At 42.2% G+C, this 17,515-nt stretch overlaps 1 protein-coding gene across 5 annotated transcripts in view; it reads right to left on the reverse strand.

Annotated features, from left to right (window-relative positions):
- Positions 1 to 17,515, reverse strand: part of FYB2 (FYN binding protein 2) — a 134,361-nt gene that overhangs the window by 41,348 nt on the left and 75,498 nt on the right. For all 5 annotated transcript variants that reach the window (XM_059923633.1, XM_059923625.1, XM_059923642.1 and 2 more), the window contains exons 6-9: positions 9,584 to 9,618; positions 7,267 to 7,298; positions 3,379 to 3,481; positions 174 to 333 (exon numbers count right to left, since the gene is read on the reverse strand). In XM_059923633.1, coding sequence (XP_059779616.1) covers positions 174 to 333; positions 3,379 to 3,481; positions 7,267 to 7,298; positions 9,584 to 9,618 — 330 coding nt within the window. The remainder of the gene's footprint in view (positions 1 to 173; positions 334 to 3,378; positions 3,482 to 7,266; positions 7,299 to 9,583; positions 9,619 to 17,515) is intronic.

A 17,515-nucleotide genomic window follows, 5' to 3' on the forward strand; every position in this document is an offset into this window, starting at 1 on the left:
TACTTCTAAATCAGTGCTTTTTTCACTCTTGCACAGCTGTCTCACTCAGGCAAGTGACTTTGTATATAATAGATGCTCAGTAAATATTTATAAAAGAAATTAAAATCTTGGTCACACACAGCTTTAAAATAATTCGATAACGGTGAAGAGAACCAGGAAGAAACACAACTCACAGTGGCCATCAGTGTGTCTGGCCAGCTTGGGGTCCTCGGGGCAGGCCTCTGTCTGGATGACGTCAATCTCAGCGTCCTGCTTCCTGGCCAGTGTGCTCCTCCTACCCCTGTGGACTTTCACCATCTGGGTTCTTCCAGGTGTCTCTTCATAGGTACCCACCTAAACACATGCAACAGGGACAGTCTGGCGGGGCTTTGGCTTATCTATTTGTTTTTTGCTTACTCGTGCTGTTCTGTATTCATTCATTCCTCCCAGGTAGCCACTGTTTATTCCTTTATTTAACAGAGACTTATCTCTCTAAGGGGCACATATAATGTCTTTTGTTGCCCTCTGAACAGCCAATGAATGCCTGGCACAGAGGCAGGCCCATAGGACACAGTCAGGATATAATGGAGCTCTGACTGCAGGATAGGCTCTTGATATATTTTATCTCACTTACTCTTCATGACACCCTATTCAAAAAATATCATGATTCCTCTTGATAAAGAATTTAGAAAGGTTAAATAACTGACTTCTGGTCTTATAGCTAGTCATCTGCCCAGGCAGGACTGGACCCCAGAGCCCTGTGCTCTTGCCTACCAAAGGATGCTGTGTTCCTTTTGCCTGACACTTCATCTTCCCACCCTCCATTCTTCTGTTTCCCCCCACTTCTTTCCACACTTCCTCTCTCTAGCATCTGTCACGCACTTACTGAAGGAAACAACATGCTAAGCCCTGGAGAAAGAGAGAGATGCGATGGGCATAGTGGCTTCCACGCCGGTCATGGAGCAATACATGCAAACAATTAAGGTATATTGTGGTGAATATCATTTACAGCAGGATTGCTCACTGAGGTGGAAATAGGAGGGGCAGGTCAGTTCTTGTGGCTAGGAGACAGGGTGGGGAAGACTTCAGAAGCACACTTTATGAAACTATTTTAAAATGTAAGTAAGAGACTGGTTGAAGGGATAAGGAATACCTGGTAGATAAATCAACACAGGCAAAGGGACAGAAGTGTTAGTGTCCTCATAAGGGTGGGACAGAGGCTATTGATGAAGGAAGAGTGAAGGGGATAGAGGAGGAAAGTCTGGAGGTGAGGCTAAAAAGATCAGCTAGAATGGAGCTGAGTTATGAAGGGTCTTGCACACGAGGCAAAAAGTGTGGGCTTTAGCTCCTAGTCTTAGGGAGCTAGGCAGGGGAGAAACCTGATCAGATTTGCATTTCAGAAAGATCTGGATAGATTGGCAGGAAGAGATGCTGGAGGCAGAGGCGAATTGGGACACTTCTGGCCATCCAAGTGTTTCATAATTACGAGATGACGATGGGAGAGGAGATTACTGTCCTTTCGACTACAAGTGGACACAGGGTTGACTGTGACAATCATCTGAAAGTACTTGCAAAAAGGAAAAATAATGAATAGATACAAGGCATGGAATTTCCTGAGTTCTTGGTGGGATCTGGGCAAGCGAAGAGGAAAAGAAGAGTAGGGGCATTCTTTTAAGTCACACAGCCAAGAATGAAATTTTTAAATGGGGAAAAAATGACAGGAAAGTAATGATATTATTCCACAAATGACACAAATATAGTGTTTCACGCAAAAATAGTGACCACCGTCCATCAGCAGAGCCCCTGCTGCAGCAGTGCATGGATTCTCTGAGGGCCGTCCTGGGGAATGGTTCCTATAGGGTCAGTTTGAATCACAATGCATTGTATTCCTACTGACGTACCATCTATATTTGACCCCAAAGAGCACTGCCCAGCTAGACCACCCACCACATTTACCTAACACATTCCAAATAACTTAACAATTTCCCAAACTCAAATCCACTCCATGAAAGTAGGACTATGTCCCTTTGGTGGTAACCTGACCCCATCTCTGGCTCTTGGCCAGCACTTGGTCGGCACTGAAAAAGGGCACATCCCTGCTTTTGCCCTTTCATGGTCAGTATCACTTTTTCTTTCTTTTTTTTTTTTGGATGTGGACCATTTTTAAAGTCTTTATTGAATTTGTTACAATATTGCTTCTGTTATGTTTTATGTTTTGGTTTTTTGGCTGCGAGGCATGTGGAATCTTAGCTCCCCAACCAGGGATCGAACCCGCACCCCTTGCATTGGAAGGTGAAGTCTTAACCACTGGACTGCCAGGGAAGTCCCTCATGGCCAATATCTTTAATCATGTTCCTCTGCTGCCTTTCTCATACGCTCCTGATGAACCCCTTCCTGATCTCTGGCCTCATCACCCATTATGGCCTTGTTCCTGCCCTCTGTCCTTGACACACCATGCTGCTGCACTGGCTCTGGTCCCTGTCTTTTGTTATTAGTGACTTACTTCTTTGAATTATGCCATTTTGTGACACTCTGTAAACACCCAACCTGGTCCAGCCCAGCCTCTGGGCCTACACCCCAGTTCAGGCCCACACCACCACCAAGATGCTTGATTTACCCAAGCCCTAGGTGGAACTGGAACAATTTGATATGTTGAGATAGGCACATCTCAAACAGACATCTCAAATGTTTTCAGCCCTGGTAGTAGCCCCAGTGCTATCTATTGTTTAAGCCTCTGACCACACAGTTTTGAAGGGGATAGTGTCCATTGGATATGGATACACACATATACAGTGTTTACTATTAATAAACAATATTAATTAATCAATTAATTAACAATATATTTCATTTTAATGGTAGCGTGTGGCTTACAAAACACCTTCATCTACATTATTTCATTTTCCCATCACAAATGAGATAGAATCAGGATGGGAGTGGGGATGGTAATCAGGTGTGGATGATTTATTCTCACTTTACACATGAGACGCCTGAGCTCAGAGACTAACTCCCTGTTCTCAGCAGGGCCCCAGAGCACAGAACTTAAGGAGCCCTCCTTCCAGGTTCTGCAAGAGCAGAGTGGGCACCTGAGTGACTGTCTCTTTGTATTTTGCCCTCTGGGTACCTTGCTGAACTCATACCCATCTCAGCCCTGCTTATGAGACCTGCTTCCTGGCTAATAAGTGGAAAATCCAAGGCTAGAGTTCAGTGTTATTGTCCTGTCGATTTCTTTGATAAAACACCCAACATTCACTGCATCTTCTGACTGTCTCTCTGTCTCTCTGGAGAGCTATATGGCTCAGCCTCTAAAAAGTCACCTCATGAACTGATCCTATTACATGGCTGACCTGGACTGCTTGGTCACAGATACCTTGGAAAGATAGATACCTAGAACACAGATACCTTGGAAAGATAGTCTGAATATAGATCCTTTTCTGTTTTTCGTGGTTCCAATTTGCATGGCTCTTTTTCCTCCATTTTTTTATCTTCGTCTTCATGTTTCAGGCTGAAATGTGAAGAGAAAAAGTGAAGAAAAAGTGAAGGTGAGAGTATTTCAATGATAGTGTGCCCCTAACCCTTTTATTTTTTAAAGATGAGGGGACCAGGATCAAGTCAAACATAGAAAATTTCCCTGAGTTTCTGCCTGTTCCAATCAATGCCAGAGTGAATTCCTGCTTAAAATCTCTTAATAACTTCCATTGCCTGATGGATAAAATATCAGTCCCACTGTGATCTGGCCCCCACCTTTCTTTCCAACCCCGTCTCCCTCTGCTCCTTCTATCCACGTTTATTCTAGTCTACACTCTCCTAACTCCCCAATCCTTCCATCCCATTTTGAGCAACTCTCCCTTCGTATTTGCTATTTCCCTCGTCAGTCACGCCTTCCACATCTTACACTGCTGAGAAACACGGTACCCTTTCCAATCTGTCTAAATCAGCTTACCTCTGAGAATCTTTGCTTGATTCTCCCAAGCAGCCATACCCTTTAATCTGTTCCCCTAACACTCTGTCCCTCTATCTTGTGTTAAACTGTAGTGTCTATGGATCTGTTTCCAGTTCCTCCACTTCCCCTTGTCAACTAACTAAAAATCAGAGCTCTGTTATTTGTCTGTATCCCCAGCACTAATGCGGCGTAACCTGTGGTAGCAAAGTGATCCCCAGCCAGTATTCCTCCATAAGAGGCATGCCTGCCATGCACCAGTAATATGGACACCGGCCACAGTGGAAGAGCAGAGGAGGGGGTCAAGGTGGAGAGTTTAGTGAAAAAGCTGAAAGCCGGGACAGAGCACTGAAGAGCATCAGCGTGCATGTGAGAACTTCTGTTTCTGGCATCATAGTGAAGTGGATAGTTCTACAACCACATTTACATGGAAAGCAGAGACAGAAGAGCCCTCAGAGAAAACCAGAAGAGGTGGCCGTGAAGGAAGGAGAAACACCAGGAGAGAGTGCTGTTCTGAAAGACCACGGGAAGAATTTTAAGGAGTTTCACTCATCCGTTCATCCAATAACTGATGACTCTTATCCACCATTAAGGCCACTAGTTCTAGAACATATATTAGAACAGGGGCTGTGTAGGCAAGGCTGGGTTCCAGTCCCCACTCTGTCTCTTTCCAAAAGCCTAAGATGAACTTTTCTAAAAATCAAATTCTTCCAGAATGGAGATATATATATGTATATATAACTGTCAAATTACATTTAATATTGTGACTCCTAGGAATGCTAGGGGAGAGGAGTACATTACTTCTGTTTTAAAACTCTTTTGTGGTTTCCACCGACCTTTAGGATAAGGTCTAAATCTGTGCCATCAAGACAGTGGCCACTGTCCACATGTGGCTATTGAACACTTGAAATGTGTCTGGTCCAAACTGAGCTGTAAGCGGGACTTCCCTGGTAGCGCAGTGGTTAAGAATCTGCCTGCCAATGCCGGGGACACAGGTTTGAGCCCTGGTCCAGGAAGATCCCACATACTGTGGAGCAACTCAGCCCATGGGCCACAACTACTGAGCCTGAGCTCTAGAGCCCACGAGCCACAACTACTGAGCCTGTGTGCCACAAGTACTGAAGTATGCACGCCTAGAGCCCATGCTCCGCAACAAGAGAAGCCACCGCAATGAGAAGCCCGTGCACCACAACAAAGAGTAGTCCCCGCTCGCCGCAACTAGAGAAAGCCCACGCGCAGCAACGAAGACCCAACGTAGCCAAAAATAAATAAATAAATTTGTTTTTTTAAAATATTGAGCTGTAAGTATAAAGCACATCTGGATCCTGAAGACTTGGTATGAAAAAAAGGATCTAAAATATTTCATTAGTGACTTTTGTGTTGATTACATGTTGAAATGATAATGTTTGGGATCTATCATGATAAATAAAATACATTATTAAAATTCATTTCACTTTTTTTTTTTTTGCTTTTTAAAAGATGGCTACTAGAAACAAATTAAGTGACATATGTGGTTTGCATTACATTTCTATTGGACAGGGTTGCTCTGAATTTAATTAGGGAGCGCAGGCCCTCCTGGATCCAGCTCTGCATACGACCCCGGCCTCGTTCCTGCTGTTCCCACACCACACTTTGTGCTCAAGCATCATCCAGCTCTTTGTGGATCCCTGTACTGGCCTCACGGTTCAACACTACGTCTTTGCTCCCACTTGTCCTTTGCCTGGGACATGCCTTCTGCCATTTTCACCTGGCCTGTTCCTACATGTTTTCATGATTCAGCTCAGTTGTCACTCTTGAAGGAAGCATGCCTGGTGCCTCACCTCTGTGTTTTCACAACTGCCTTAGCAGTGATGATATGATATTGTAATTTCCTACTTATGTGGTCTTCTTCCCTCCAAGGGACCCCCCTCATCCCAACCACTCTGGTCTCCACTCTCATTTTGCACTACACATTAGAGATATATTCTATTCATTTTCGAACCTCAGAATCTAGCAGTGTCTGAACAGAGAAAAAGCTCAGTAAATGTTGAACTAAATAGGTAATCATCTGACACGTGCCTCCTATGTGCCCAGCACCGTGCTAGGTGCTAGAAGGTAATTGCAGGGGTCATGAATTTAGGGTCAGGCAAGAACCCAAGGAGAGAGATAAAGCAGGGTTTCCCCCCATGATTCAGCTCGTGTGTTTTTAGCCTCAGCCAGGAAATGTTGATAATTGCTCCTCCAGAGCTCATGGACCATGTTTATTTTAATGCATTAAAAAGATGCAGACATAGAGAATGGACTTGAGGTCACAGGGAGGGGGAAGGGCAGGCTGGGACGAAGTGAGAGAGTGGCATGGACATATATACACTACCAAATGTAAAATAGACAGCTAGTGGGAAGCAGCTGCATCACACAGGGAGATCAACTCAGTGCTCTGTGACCACCTAGAGGGGTGGGATAGGGAGGGTGGGAGGGAGACGCAAGAGGGAGGGCATATGGGGATATATGTATACGTATAGCTGATTCACTTTGTTATAAAGCAGAAACTAACACAACATTGTAAAGTAATTATACTCCAATAAAGATTCTTAAAAAAATTAAAAAAAACACAAAACTCCAAGGGGAGAGAGTGAGAGAGAGGCGGACTCTGAAGAGTCAGGTAAAAGCACTGTTATGTGCCAAGGCCCTGATCTGGACCAAGAATGAGAAAAATGGGCCCTGCCCACAAGGAGCACACAGACAAGGAGGGGAGGGGAGAGTGAGGATGAACTGGCATCTTAGCAAACGAACGATGTACGTGACATTAGTGCAAACGTGTGTGTGCCTTACAGCAGTACTGCAGGGAAGGGACTGGTTACTTCTCTCTGAGGAGGGGAATTAGGAAGGCTTCTTACAGGAGGGGACATTTGATGGTTAGTAGAAGTTTGCCAGATCATTAAGTTGGGGTGAATGAATTAAATGAGCAAAGGCAAAGGGGCCTGAAACAGCATGGTGCATTTTGGAAACTGTAAATTCTTTGGGATCCATGTGATTGTTACATGCCTGTTTGACTGTGTCTCTCCCACTGGGGAACCCCTGAGGGTAGTGGTTAGGTCTCTGTCACTGCTCCAGCCCTAGTGGTTAGCAAATGGCCAGCACGCTGGGGACTTGGCAAGCCTCTGCTGAGTGAGTGCAGTGCGCTAGAACGAGATGAACCTGAAAGGCCGGGCAGGACCCCCGAGCACCTTTACTGCACCAGGCACCTTGAAAGGTGCTAGGGGTGTTGAACCAGGTCAGGCACTGGAAACAGTTGGCCCATTAAGGAAAACCAGTGCAGTGCAGAGTGCCAGCAGCTGATGAATGCTTTTCCTTTTGACGATAAAACTCACCGAAGTTCTTGATGGAGAAAACTCTTCCGAGGCTGAAAGTAAAGAGGAAAACGGTCATTTTCAGAAACCTACCCAAGTCAAACCCCAGCCAGGCCTCTGTTGTTTGGTTACAGATCATTAGAGACCTGAGCGGCCAGTGAGGTCTCAGTACAGAGCAAAGGTAGATGCTGACAACAGAACATTCCATGAACTGCTGCCAGTGTAACTGAAGATCAATCGAAAAGAAAACAGGCGTTTCTGAAGTTATGGTGCGTGCCAGCGGGAACGTGTAACTTGACTTAGAAAAATAAATTGTTCTCCGCACACCTTTCCAGGAATGCATCTGTAGAATAAAGAACTTTTAAATCTTATGAGCAAACAGGAATGTGCGATATTTGAGCAATGTTCCAGTGGGCAAAATTAGTGCAGGCAAGTGTGCAAGCCATGCCGGGAATTCCCCGTTCCTGATCACGCACTGCCTGATCAAAACTCAGCTCTCACGTGATCTAGACTTGGTGCCATTAAAATTGTGTCCCAGTGACCATAACATAGCTCCTCATTTAGTCAGTGGTCACATATCTGATGCCATTCCCTATCTGGATTCTAGCCAAGAACCTGAAGCGAACAGAAAATATCTAAGTATCCAAAATGCTGCCACAAAGTCCAGGCCCAAGAGCTCATATACCCTCCTTTGAGGAGAGCCTCACAGCTTTCATTCAGGGATGACTGGCTCTCATTTTCCATATAATCCTAGCAGATTGGATGGCACTGGTAAAAAGACAAGTCAGACAGACCTTGCTTTGTATCTTTGCTATATTATTTACAGGTTATTTAACCTCTCTGAGCCTTGAGTTCTCGTCTGTAAAATGGAAGCAGGGATACCAGCTCACAGGGTGACCGTGAGGATTATGAGCTGCCTTGTATGCACAAGCGCCTGTCCCCAAACAGGGACTTGGTGTGTGCTCAACCACATGAAAGACTCACTGCTGGACGCAAGAGGCTGACAGGAGAAGGAAATAATAATTGATAGAAATAAGAAAACAACTACAGCAAACAGACCGTGGTGGTTCGGTGTGAGGGCAACTGGCTCTGAACACCTACGAGGCAAGAGCATCTCATAAGAAAAGCATGAACAGTGCCCATTCAGCCCCTTATGTTCCAGGGGACTCCAAGTCATCAAGAAAGGGTGAAATCAGATGCCAGCCACCGAGCTCAAGAACACTGAGATGAACGTAATGCATATCTGAAGGTTGAAAGATTAAAAAAAAAAAATACCTTCATGCTTTTTTATTTTGAATGGGATAAAATTTGGTCATTTGGAAAGTTCCCTGGTGCAGAGAATTTTATTATTTGCTGATATTGCCAGCTAAGTGAAGCATCTTAATGAACTGTTTCTGCTTTTGTTAATAGGAATAATAATCATTTATATAGTTTTCTATCTATAAAGTGTATCACAAATGAACAATCCTTTCCAGTAAGCATTAGAACCATGAAGCAGAAACATGAAGGACCTCAACTAAATGTACCCAGTGATAAAGGAGTAGTACCTTAACTGTCCCAGTTAAAACATTAGGTAAGTGCCTACTGTGTGCCGTGTGCTGTACTAGGTGCTCACCTACTTTGTCTGGCTTAGTTCTCTCAGCAATTCAGTGAAACAAGTATTGGCCCCTTATTTATTGAGCCGCTACTACTGCAGATTAGGTAACCACAAGGCATATGCTTCCTGCCCTCATGGGGAACGCACCATTTTACAGAAGACACAGCTGTAGCTCAGAGAGGTAAAATGCCTGGGATAGATTCCAGCACTTCCTATTAAACTGTTTACCTGAATTTACCTCTTTTCATTCTCACAATGACTTCTGATGGGGATGCTTCTATGACCACTATTTTACACGTGAGGAAAGGGAGGTTCAGGGTCACACAGACAGGAGCCGGGATCAAAGCCCGTGATTCTGCTTGGGCCCTAAATCAAGTTGCTAGCACTGTGCCCACCAGAAGCCCAGAAAATATGCCTTCAGGAGTCTGGTCATTCTCATGAAAGCACAGGAGCTCTTCTCTCTGAAGGGACAGTTATTAAAGGCCAGTTGGTGCTGGCCACCCTAGATAAAGGGCCAGGAATGGATTAGGACCACCTTCTCCCATCCTAACACATTTTCTGTCTCTGATCTTACAGGGCCTCAGGCTTCAGAATCTTAGCAGCTAGAGTCTGGAAAAGCCCCCCAAATCAGGGGAAAACCCAAAACAAAGACCATTCCTCCCTCATGAAAGAAACTACTTCAGAATCAACTCTGCACACTTGCTTTAGTTATGAAGCTGATAAGAAGACAAGAAACAATACCTTTCGGAGTTCTTCAATTCTGACTTCATAAGTTGCTAAAATAAACATGAAAAAATTATTTCAAGGCAGTTTCTTATAGTACCCATTTCTTATACAGTATGCAGGATTAAAGCAATTATAGAAGGTGGCAGAGTTCAGTTTTCTCAGCCTTCAGAACAATAGATCTATGGGAGACTTGTCCACGTGGTTTGGGAAATTCTCAGGTCATTGATCACGGTATCATTTCTGGGGGGATTTCTAGGATGGAATGTACAGTCAATTTGTTTCAAAAACATTTGAAACAATTTTCAGTTTCCTTTTTGTTAAGTAGATTCATACTCTACAATGAAGAGAAAGTGCTGCAATATAGTGGTAGCAATCAGAAGGCAAAGTTGAAAGGAAAGGGAAAGGAAAAAGGCCAACAAAAGTCCAAATCCCACTTCAACAAGTCAAACTCCACAGCACGCCTAAAAGTGTTTGGCTCCAGGAGCGTTTTGTTTCCTTAGTACAGCTTGGAAAGAGGAGACTGACCGCCAACTAAGTCTCGAATATCTTTTGATTTTTTCCAAAAGTTTCGTGGATTTTATTTAATGACGATGCCAAATTTAACCATTAACAAATACAAGTAGTAGCAAGAATTTGGGTTCACAGCCTAGTCCTGCCACTTCCTACCTGTGGAACTGCAGACAAATTACTTCATTTCTTCGAACCTCAGATTGCCCATCTGTGAAATGGGGACAACTGGAACCTGCCTTCCAGAGTTCATGGGGAGATTAAAGGAGATGATGTAAGTCACGTATACCTAGCAGAACACCAGACGTTGTACAGAATGTGACATGTTTTTTGATAAAATTGCTAATTTAATTTGGCTTTGTTTATAAGTTATCTATAAAAGTTTTCCCTCTACTGTTAATGAATACTCATGCATAATAAACAGGACTTCCCCAGTTCCTTTTCTCTTTCTTGCTGCTACAGTCCTAAAGCTTTAGTTTACAGAACTGACCAAACAATAACATGCATTGCTTAGCCATTATTATTCTACACATAAAATCCATTAATAAAGTAAATGAAATCACAGTTTTTCTTTAGGGACTATGTGCATGTGATTGTTGACACAGGGACCTAAAATTCTGTGCGGAGGATTAATAATATGTACTTCAGCTTCGGTAACTGTACTCTTATTTTCACCAATTTTTGAATCAACATATTTTATTCTGCTATTATGTGCTTTAAAAACATTTAAGAATACCTGCTTATAATGCAGCCTGCCTCATCCTTTTCAAGCATAAATTTATTTTCCAATTTTAAAAAGGATAATCTCCTTCTCTCTCCCTTCCCCTACTTATTTACTGTTCTGTGTTTTTGAAAGAATTAACAAATCATGATCTCTTTGCTTCTACCTGCCACCTGGTGGGGAGGGAGATACTATTCTATCCTAGAAATGGGAAAACCAAGGCTCTGAAAGGACTTATTCAATACTTGCTAAGGCTAGTAAACAAAGATAATCCACACACAATTAATAATGCATTCATAATTTGATACTGTTTTTTAGCAAAGTGGAGGTTCTCCCAATAGTAAGTATTGCCATCAAAACCTGCTCCCAACGTAGGAATATAAAGGTCAAATATCACATCCCAGGGGGTCAGGGAAGGACTAGGAATTATAATATAACAGGAGGATGTAACCCAAAGCGTTAGAGCCCTCACTTACTTTCCACAGGGAGTTATATAACTCTTTCCACTGAATAGCTCTGTCCCAGCTGGGAGAAAAAGGACAAATATCAGAAGATGGTCCTCAGCAACCCTCCAACTGCAGTATCATATCATGGTCATGTCTTCCAGCCCTCAGCTCTTTTTCCATTTACTAACTCCCTGTGTGACTTTGGAAAAGTCCCTTCACCTGTTTTATACCAGGAGGTGAGACAATTATTACTAATATTATAAAGACAATAATAAAAAATAGCTAACCCTTTTTTATGATAATCACTACTAAGACTCTGATTTACTGATGAGGAATAGACACCGGAGAAATGAAGCAACTTGCTCAGGTTCGCTCAATAGGAAATGGCTTTCAAACTTTCTTCTAGCCATGGAATCATTCATTTAAACGCAATATTACAGGAGCATAAACAGAACTTCTCTGGAAGTTATCCCTGAGGGTCTCCAGGACCCCTTAGGACAGCCCTTGGTCCTAGGAAGCACAGTCTGAAAGGCACTGGTCTAGATGAGCTCTGAGGACAATTCTGCAGAGCTTCCAGACAAGCCTAAATCCTGCTTACACATCACCAAGTTCTGTACGAAAAGGTGAAGCTTCAAAAAGGCACCTATGCCGAGCTATGCACCCCTGAGGTGATGGCCTTCTGTTTTCTGGGCATTGTTTAAGGGACAGACTCACCCAAAGTGATGGCAAAAGCCTCTTTCTCCTTCCCTTCCTTTCCCCCTCATTCTCTTCTTCCCAGAAAGGTAGCATTTAGATTCCTCACCATTGGCAGGCAGAGGAAGGAAGAAACCCATTTTAAGCTAATTTTTTAATAAGATGTGAGACTTACATTGAGGTTTATTTATTTTTTTTACCTATGGATATCCAATTGCTCCAACACCGTTTGTTAAAAGGCTATCTTTCCTCCATTGAATTGCTTTACAATTTTGTAAAAAAACAAAATCAGTTGGGCATATTTGTGTAGGTCTTAATTCTGGGTTCTCAATTTTGTTCTATGGTTCTATGTGTTTCTCTCTGCCAATACCACACAGTTTTGGTTACAGAAGCTATAATTCTTAAAATTAGGTAGTCTGATACCTCCCACTTTTTCTTCTCCAAAACTGTTTTAAGCTATTCTAGTTTCTTTGCCTTTCCATGCACATTTTAGGATAATATTGTCTATCTCTATAAAAGAATCTTGCTGGGATTTTACCAGAAATTGCATTAGACCTGTATATCAACTTGGGGAGAATTAATATTTTTACTATATTCAGTCTGCCAATCCATAAATGTAGCATGAATGTTTCTCCATTTATTTAGATTTTCTTTGATTTCATCAGCATTTTTTAACATTTAACTCTTATACATGTTTTGTTAGATTTTAGTCTAAGCAGTTATCTTTTGAGTGATTGTAAATGGTATTATATTTTTTTCATTTTTAGTGTTCAAGTGTTCATTGGTAGTATATAGAAACACAATTTTTTAATGTTTATTTTGTATACTGTGACCTTGCTGAACTCATTTATCAGTTCTAGAAGGTTTTCTTTTTTTTTTGTAAATTCTTTGAGATACCCTACTTAGACAATCATGTCATCTGCAAATAATGACTGTTTGTTTCTTTCTTTTTGATCTGTATTCCTTTATTTCCTTTTCTTGCCTTATTGCACTCACTAGAACTTCCAGCACTACATTGAATAGGAGTGGTGAGAGTGGACATCCTTGCCTGGTTCCCAATCTTAGGGGGAAAGTATTCAGAGTTGCATCATTAAGTATCATGCAGACTTTTTGTAAATGTTCTTATCTAGTTTAGGAAGTTCCCCTCTACTCTTATTTTTCTGAGAGTTTTTATCATGAATTGGTGTTGAATTTGTCAAACATTTTTCCTGCATTGATTGATATGGTTGTGTGATTTTTTTCTTCTTTAGCTTGTCAATATGGCAGATTTAATTGATTGATTTTTGAGTACTGAACCAACTTTACAATGAATAAACCACACTTAGTCGTGGTATATAATTATTTTTCTATCTTGATGAAATCTATTTGCTAATATTTTATTAAGGATTTTTATGACTATACTCATGAAGGATATTGATCTGCAGTTTTCTTCTTTTGTACTGTCATCTGGGTTTGGTATCAGGTTAATGCTAGCTTCCACTTCTATTTTTTGGAAGAGATTGTGTAGAATTGGTATTTTCTTTAAACATTTGGTAGAATTCTCCACCAAAATTACCTAGACTTAGAGATCACTTTTTTATAAGTTTTTAAATTATGCATTCAATTCTCTTAATAATTACAGGGCTATTCAAATGATTTATATTAGGTGAGTTGTGTTTTTTGGGGAATTGTTCAATATTTATCTAAGTTGTCAAAATTTACATGTATACAGTTGTGCATAATATTCACTTATCCTTTTGACATCTGCAGGGTTTGTAATGATATCTCTGTTTTGCTCTTAATATTGTTAATTTGTCTTCTTTGTTTCTTTGTCAGTCTTACTAGAGGTTTGTTAATTGTATTGCTCTTTTCAAAGAACACGCTTTTGATTTCATTGATTTTCTCTATTGTTTTTCTGTTTTCAAGTTTATTTAAGTTTCTTTATTGCTTCTTCCTTTATACTTGCTTTGGATTTATTTTGCTCTTCTTTTACTATGTTCTTGAGGTAGGATTTTAGATTTGAGGCTTTTCCTATTTTTCATATAAGAATTTAGGGCTACAAATTTCCCTCTCAGCATTGCTTTAGCTGTGTTCCACAATTTTGGGTATGTTGTGTTTTCATTTTCATTTAGTTCAAATGTATGCTTTGATTTCCCTTGAGACTTACTTTTTGATCCACATTTAGAGGTGTTGTTTTGTTTCTGAATGTTTGGAGAATTTACTGTTACCTTTCGGTTCTTGATTTCTAGTTTGATTATATTGTGGTCTGAAAACATACTCTGCATAATTTCAATTCTTTTAAATCTTTTAAGGTTTGTTTTATGGCCCAGAATATGGTCTATCTTGGAATATGTTTATGGGCTCTTGAAAAGTATGTCTATTCTGCTCTTGTGTGTTCTATTGATGTCAATTAGATCCTACTGGTTGATAGTGTTGTTGAATTCTACTGTATTCTTACTGATTTTTTTGTCTAGGTGTTTTGTCAGTTGTTGAGAGAGGAATATTAAGGTCTCAAACTATAATAGTCTATTTGTCTATTTCTTTTTTCAGTTTTTGCTTCACATATTTTGCAGCTCTGGAATTTCATGCGTATACATTTAGGATTGCTAAGTCTTGTTATTGCTCCCAACGCAGCCTTTGCTGATACCACAGGGAGAGGGTGGCTGCCTTTACTACTGGGTGTTTGTGAAAGTCCTGACTCTCCACGAGGTCTGCTCTGACACCAACCCAACAGGGAGGGGAAGGGATGCCTTGTTATTTCTGGGTGGAGGGCTGGAGTCCATGCTCCCCATATGGTCTTCACCGGCTGTCACTGTAAGTGGAGTTTTGTTACCCTGGCAGGGATGAAAGTCCCAGCTCTCTACTTGGCCTTCTCTGAAAACACCTCAGCGGAGGGGTTGGGGTGCATCATTGTAGCTTGATGAGGGTGGATGTCCAGGCTCCTCACTCAGCATTGGCTGGTGGTGGTGGGGCCAGTTTTGTTTTCTGTTACATTTAGCTGGGGGAGAACAGTTGTTGTCTAGAGGCTTTCTGTCTTTCTAGGCTCCCCTTTTCCTGGTCCTTTGGTCAGAAAGAGCAGGCTTCTGTTGGCGCTGTTTTGTCTGTGCCCATTGGTGTTTCTGGGTTGGCAGCTACTTCAGCTCCAAGTCTGGGATATATGAAGCAAGAAGAAAACCCAAGGAACTCATCACTTATCCTTGTTGGGTCCAGAGGTCCCTAGCTGGTCTACCTTCTTCTTTCTACCTTTTCAGAGTGTTCTAGTTTTCTTATGTTTGAATATAAAAAATACTATATATATATATATATATATATATATATATATATATACATATATACATACACACATATACATATAGTGTGTATATATAGAGAGTGTAAATATATGTATACACTATACATACATATATATATATATATATATATATATATATATATATATATTACTTTTATATAGAATATCCAGGGGTTTTAGCTATACTTAGCAGGGGGACCAGGGAAAAGTACATCTGCTCCATCGTCTCAGAGCAGAGTTCACTTGACGTTAAATGTATTACCTTCTCAAACACACAGAACAATTACACAAAGGAGACATTATACCAATTTTGTAGATGAAGAAGCTGAGGTTCATATATCATTCAACCAGTAAGTGTAAAGAGGATGAAATACATGGGAACAGTCAGACGAACAGGGACAAGTGGGGGTCAAATAGTCCACTTCCTTCTCTTTTTTTCCTGTAGGGTAATTGTATCTTGGCTCTTTTGAGAGGGACAGAGAAAGGAGTGGGGGATATAACAGAATCTTTTTGATCCCAGGCTGCAGTTCCCCAGCTTCTTCAGCCCTGGCAGCCCTCTTCCTAACTCCCACAGGATGCCATTCTGGCCTGGGAAGCTCTCACCACCCTCACCCTTCTCTCACCCTACCACCTTCCTATTGCCCTCTGCTTGGTTACCTCTCAGTTGCATCAGTGGGTTATTTTCTGAGCCCTTTCTCTCTTCAGTCATAAACACTTAGCAGCACGGAGGGACACAAAGAATTCCTCAGTGGAAGACTGAAGAGAGGCCTGGGTTGGTGGTTCCTTCTTTGGGTATCTCAAATGATGTCCCCCACAGGCCCACCTTGGACATCTGTGGCCTGGAGAGAACAAATGCAGGCCTCTGGTCCAGCTTCCTTCCTTCCTTCTTTTCAGTCCTCAGCTTCACCCTACACATGAGGGGCCTTGCCTATGTCAACCCCACCCTCTCCTGCCCCCATGAACAGATCTCTCTGCAGCCCAGTGTGTCCTGAGGAGGAAGGACCTAGGGAAGAGACCCAAGCAGGATCTTAGAAAGCCACTTGTGGGAGGGCATTCTGGGGGTCTCCTGTAGTCCAGAGAGAAGGTGCAGGCTCTGACCGGAGAATCCCGTTGGCCTCGTGAGCTCTTAGCTTTGTAGAAAAACGCAGTTGGAATGTAGTCCAGACGGGGCCCACAGCCCTTCTATTCAAAGTGTGGTCTGTGGACCAGCAGCATCAGGATCCCTAGGGCACTTGTTAGAAATGCAGAATCTCAGGCCCGACCCAGAGCTACGGAACCAGAATCGATGCTTTAACAAGGTCCCCAGGTGATTCATGCAAACACTATAATTTCAGGAGCCGTGCCCTTAAGGGAAGGGCCTGGACACCCCAAGTACGGAGCGGCACTGCCTTCTGGGTTGATGGGGACAGGAGTTCTGCTTCTTATGGCTAGTACTTTACAAGCCAAATGGGAGAATCTAGAGTTTGCCCAGTCTAGGAGAGAATTTTTTCCAGGAGTTCTTCAACCCCTTATTTCCCAAGGGAGGGGAGGGAAATCTCCATGGGTTCTAACTGTTACCCGTGAACTTCCTAAACCTGTGATACCAGGCAAACGACTTCCTCTCCCAGAGCCCTGGGCTTCTTGTCTATGCAATAAAGAGGTTGTAGCAGAGGATCTCTCTCCAACTCTCCTTTCAGGGAAGTCAACATTCTTGACTGAGAAGCAGCATGAAATTGTGGAAAGAGCATGGATCTTAGAGGCAGTCTGAACCGTTGCACATTACAGCCCTACCGTGTATTACTTGTGTGACCTTATGCAACTCAATCTCTCTGACCTTCAGTTCTCTGTCTCGAAAAGTGGGTTAATACAACCTCTATCTCAAAAGGGATGTACACGGAGGTCGTAACACAGAACTGTGGCCCATAGTACAGGCTCCATAAATACTAGTGTTTATTCCAGCACTAATATTTATGCCTTTTGTAGAAAATTGGCTGATCCTATAGGCAGAACAAAGACATAGAAACCTGTAGAAATGCTGTGAGTCCCTGCTTCTTCATCATCTTGCCTGAGGGGGTCTCTTTTTTCACTGAAAGTTCTGACCTTTGTTGGAAGACTTAACTCTGAACGAGTGGTCAGATCCTTTTAATGAATCCTCTGCTTCTATTCAGGCTAAACACAGGGACCTCATTCCCACAGTCTCTTATCTCCCTCTCCACACACTGAGTTACCAGGGGACTTCAAGACAGACACCACGAGAAAAGAGATGATGTTTCCATGGGAGGAGAAGGAAGAAAAATGAATCGCCATATCTTGATTTTCCCTCCCACGTA

Source organism: Balaenoptera ricei, chromosome 1 (genome assembly GCF_028023285.1).
Source record: "Balaenoptera ricei isolate mBalRic1 chromosome 1, mBalRic1.hap2, whole genome shotgun sequence".
Taxonomy (NCBI): Eukaryota; Metazoa; Chordata; class Mammalia; order Artiodactyla; family Balaenopteridae; genus Balaenoptera; species Balaenoptera ricei.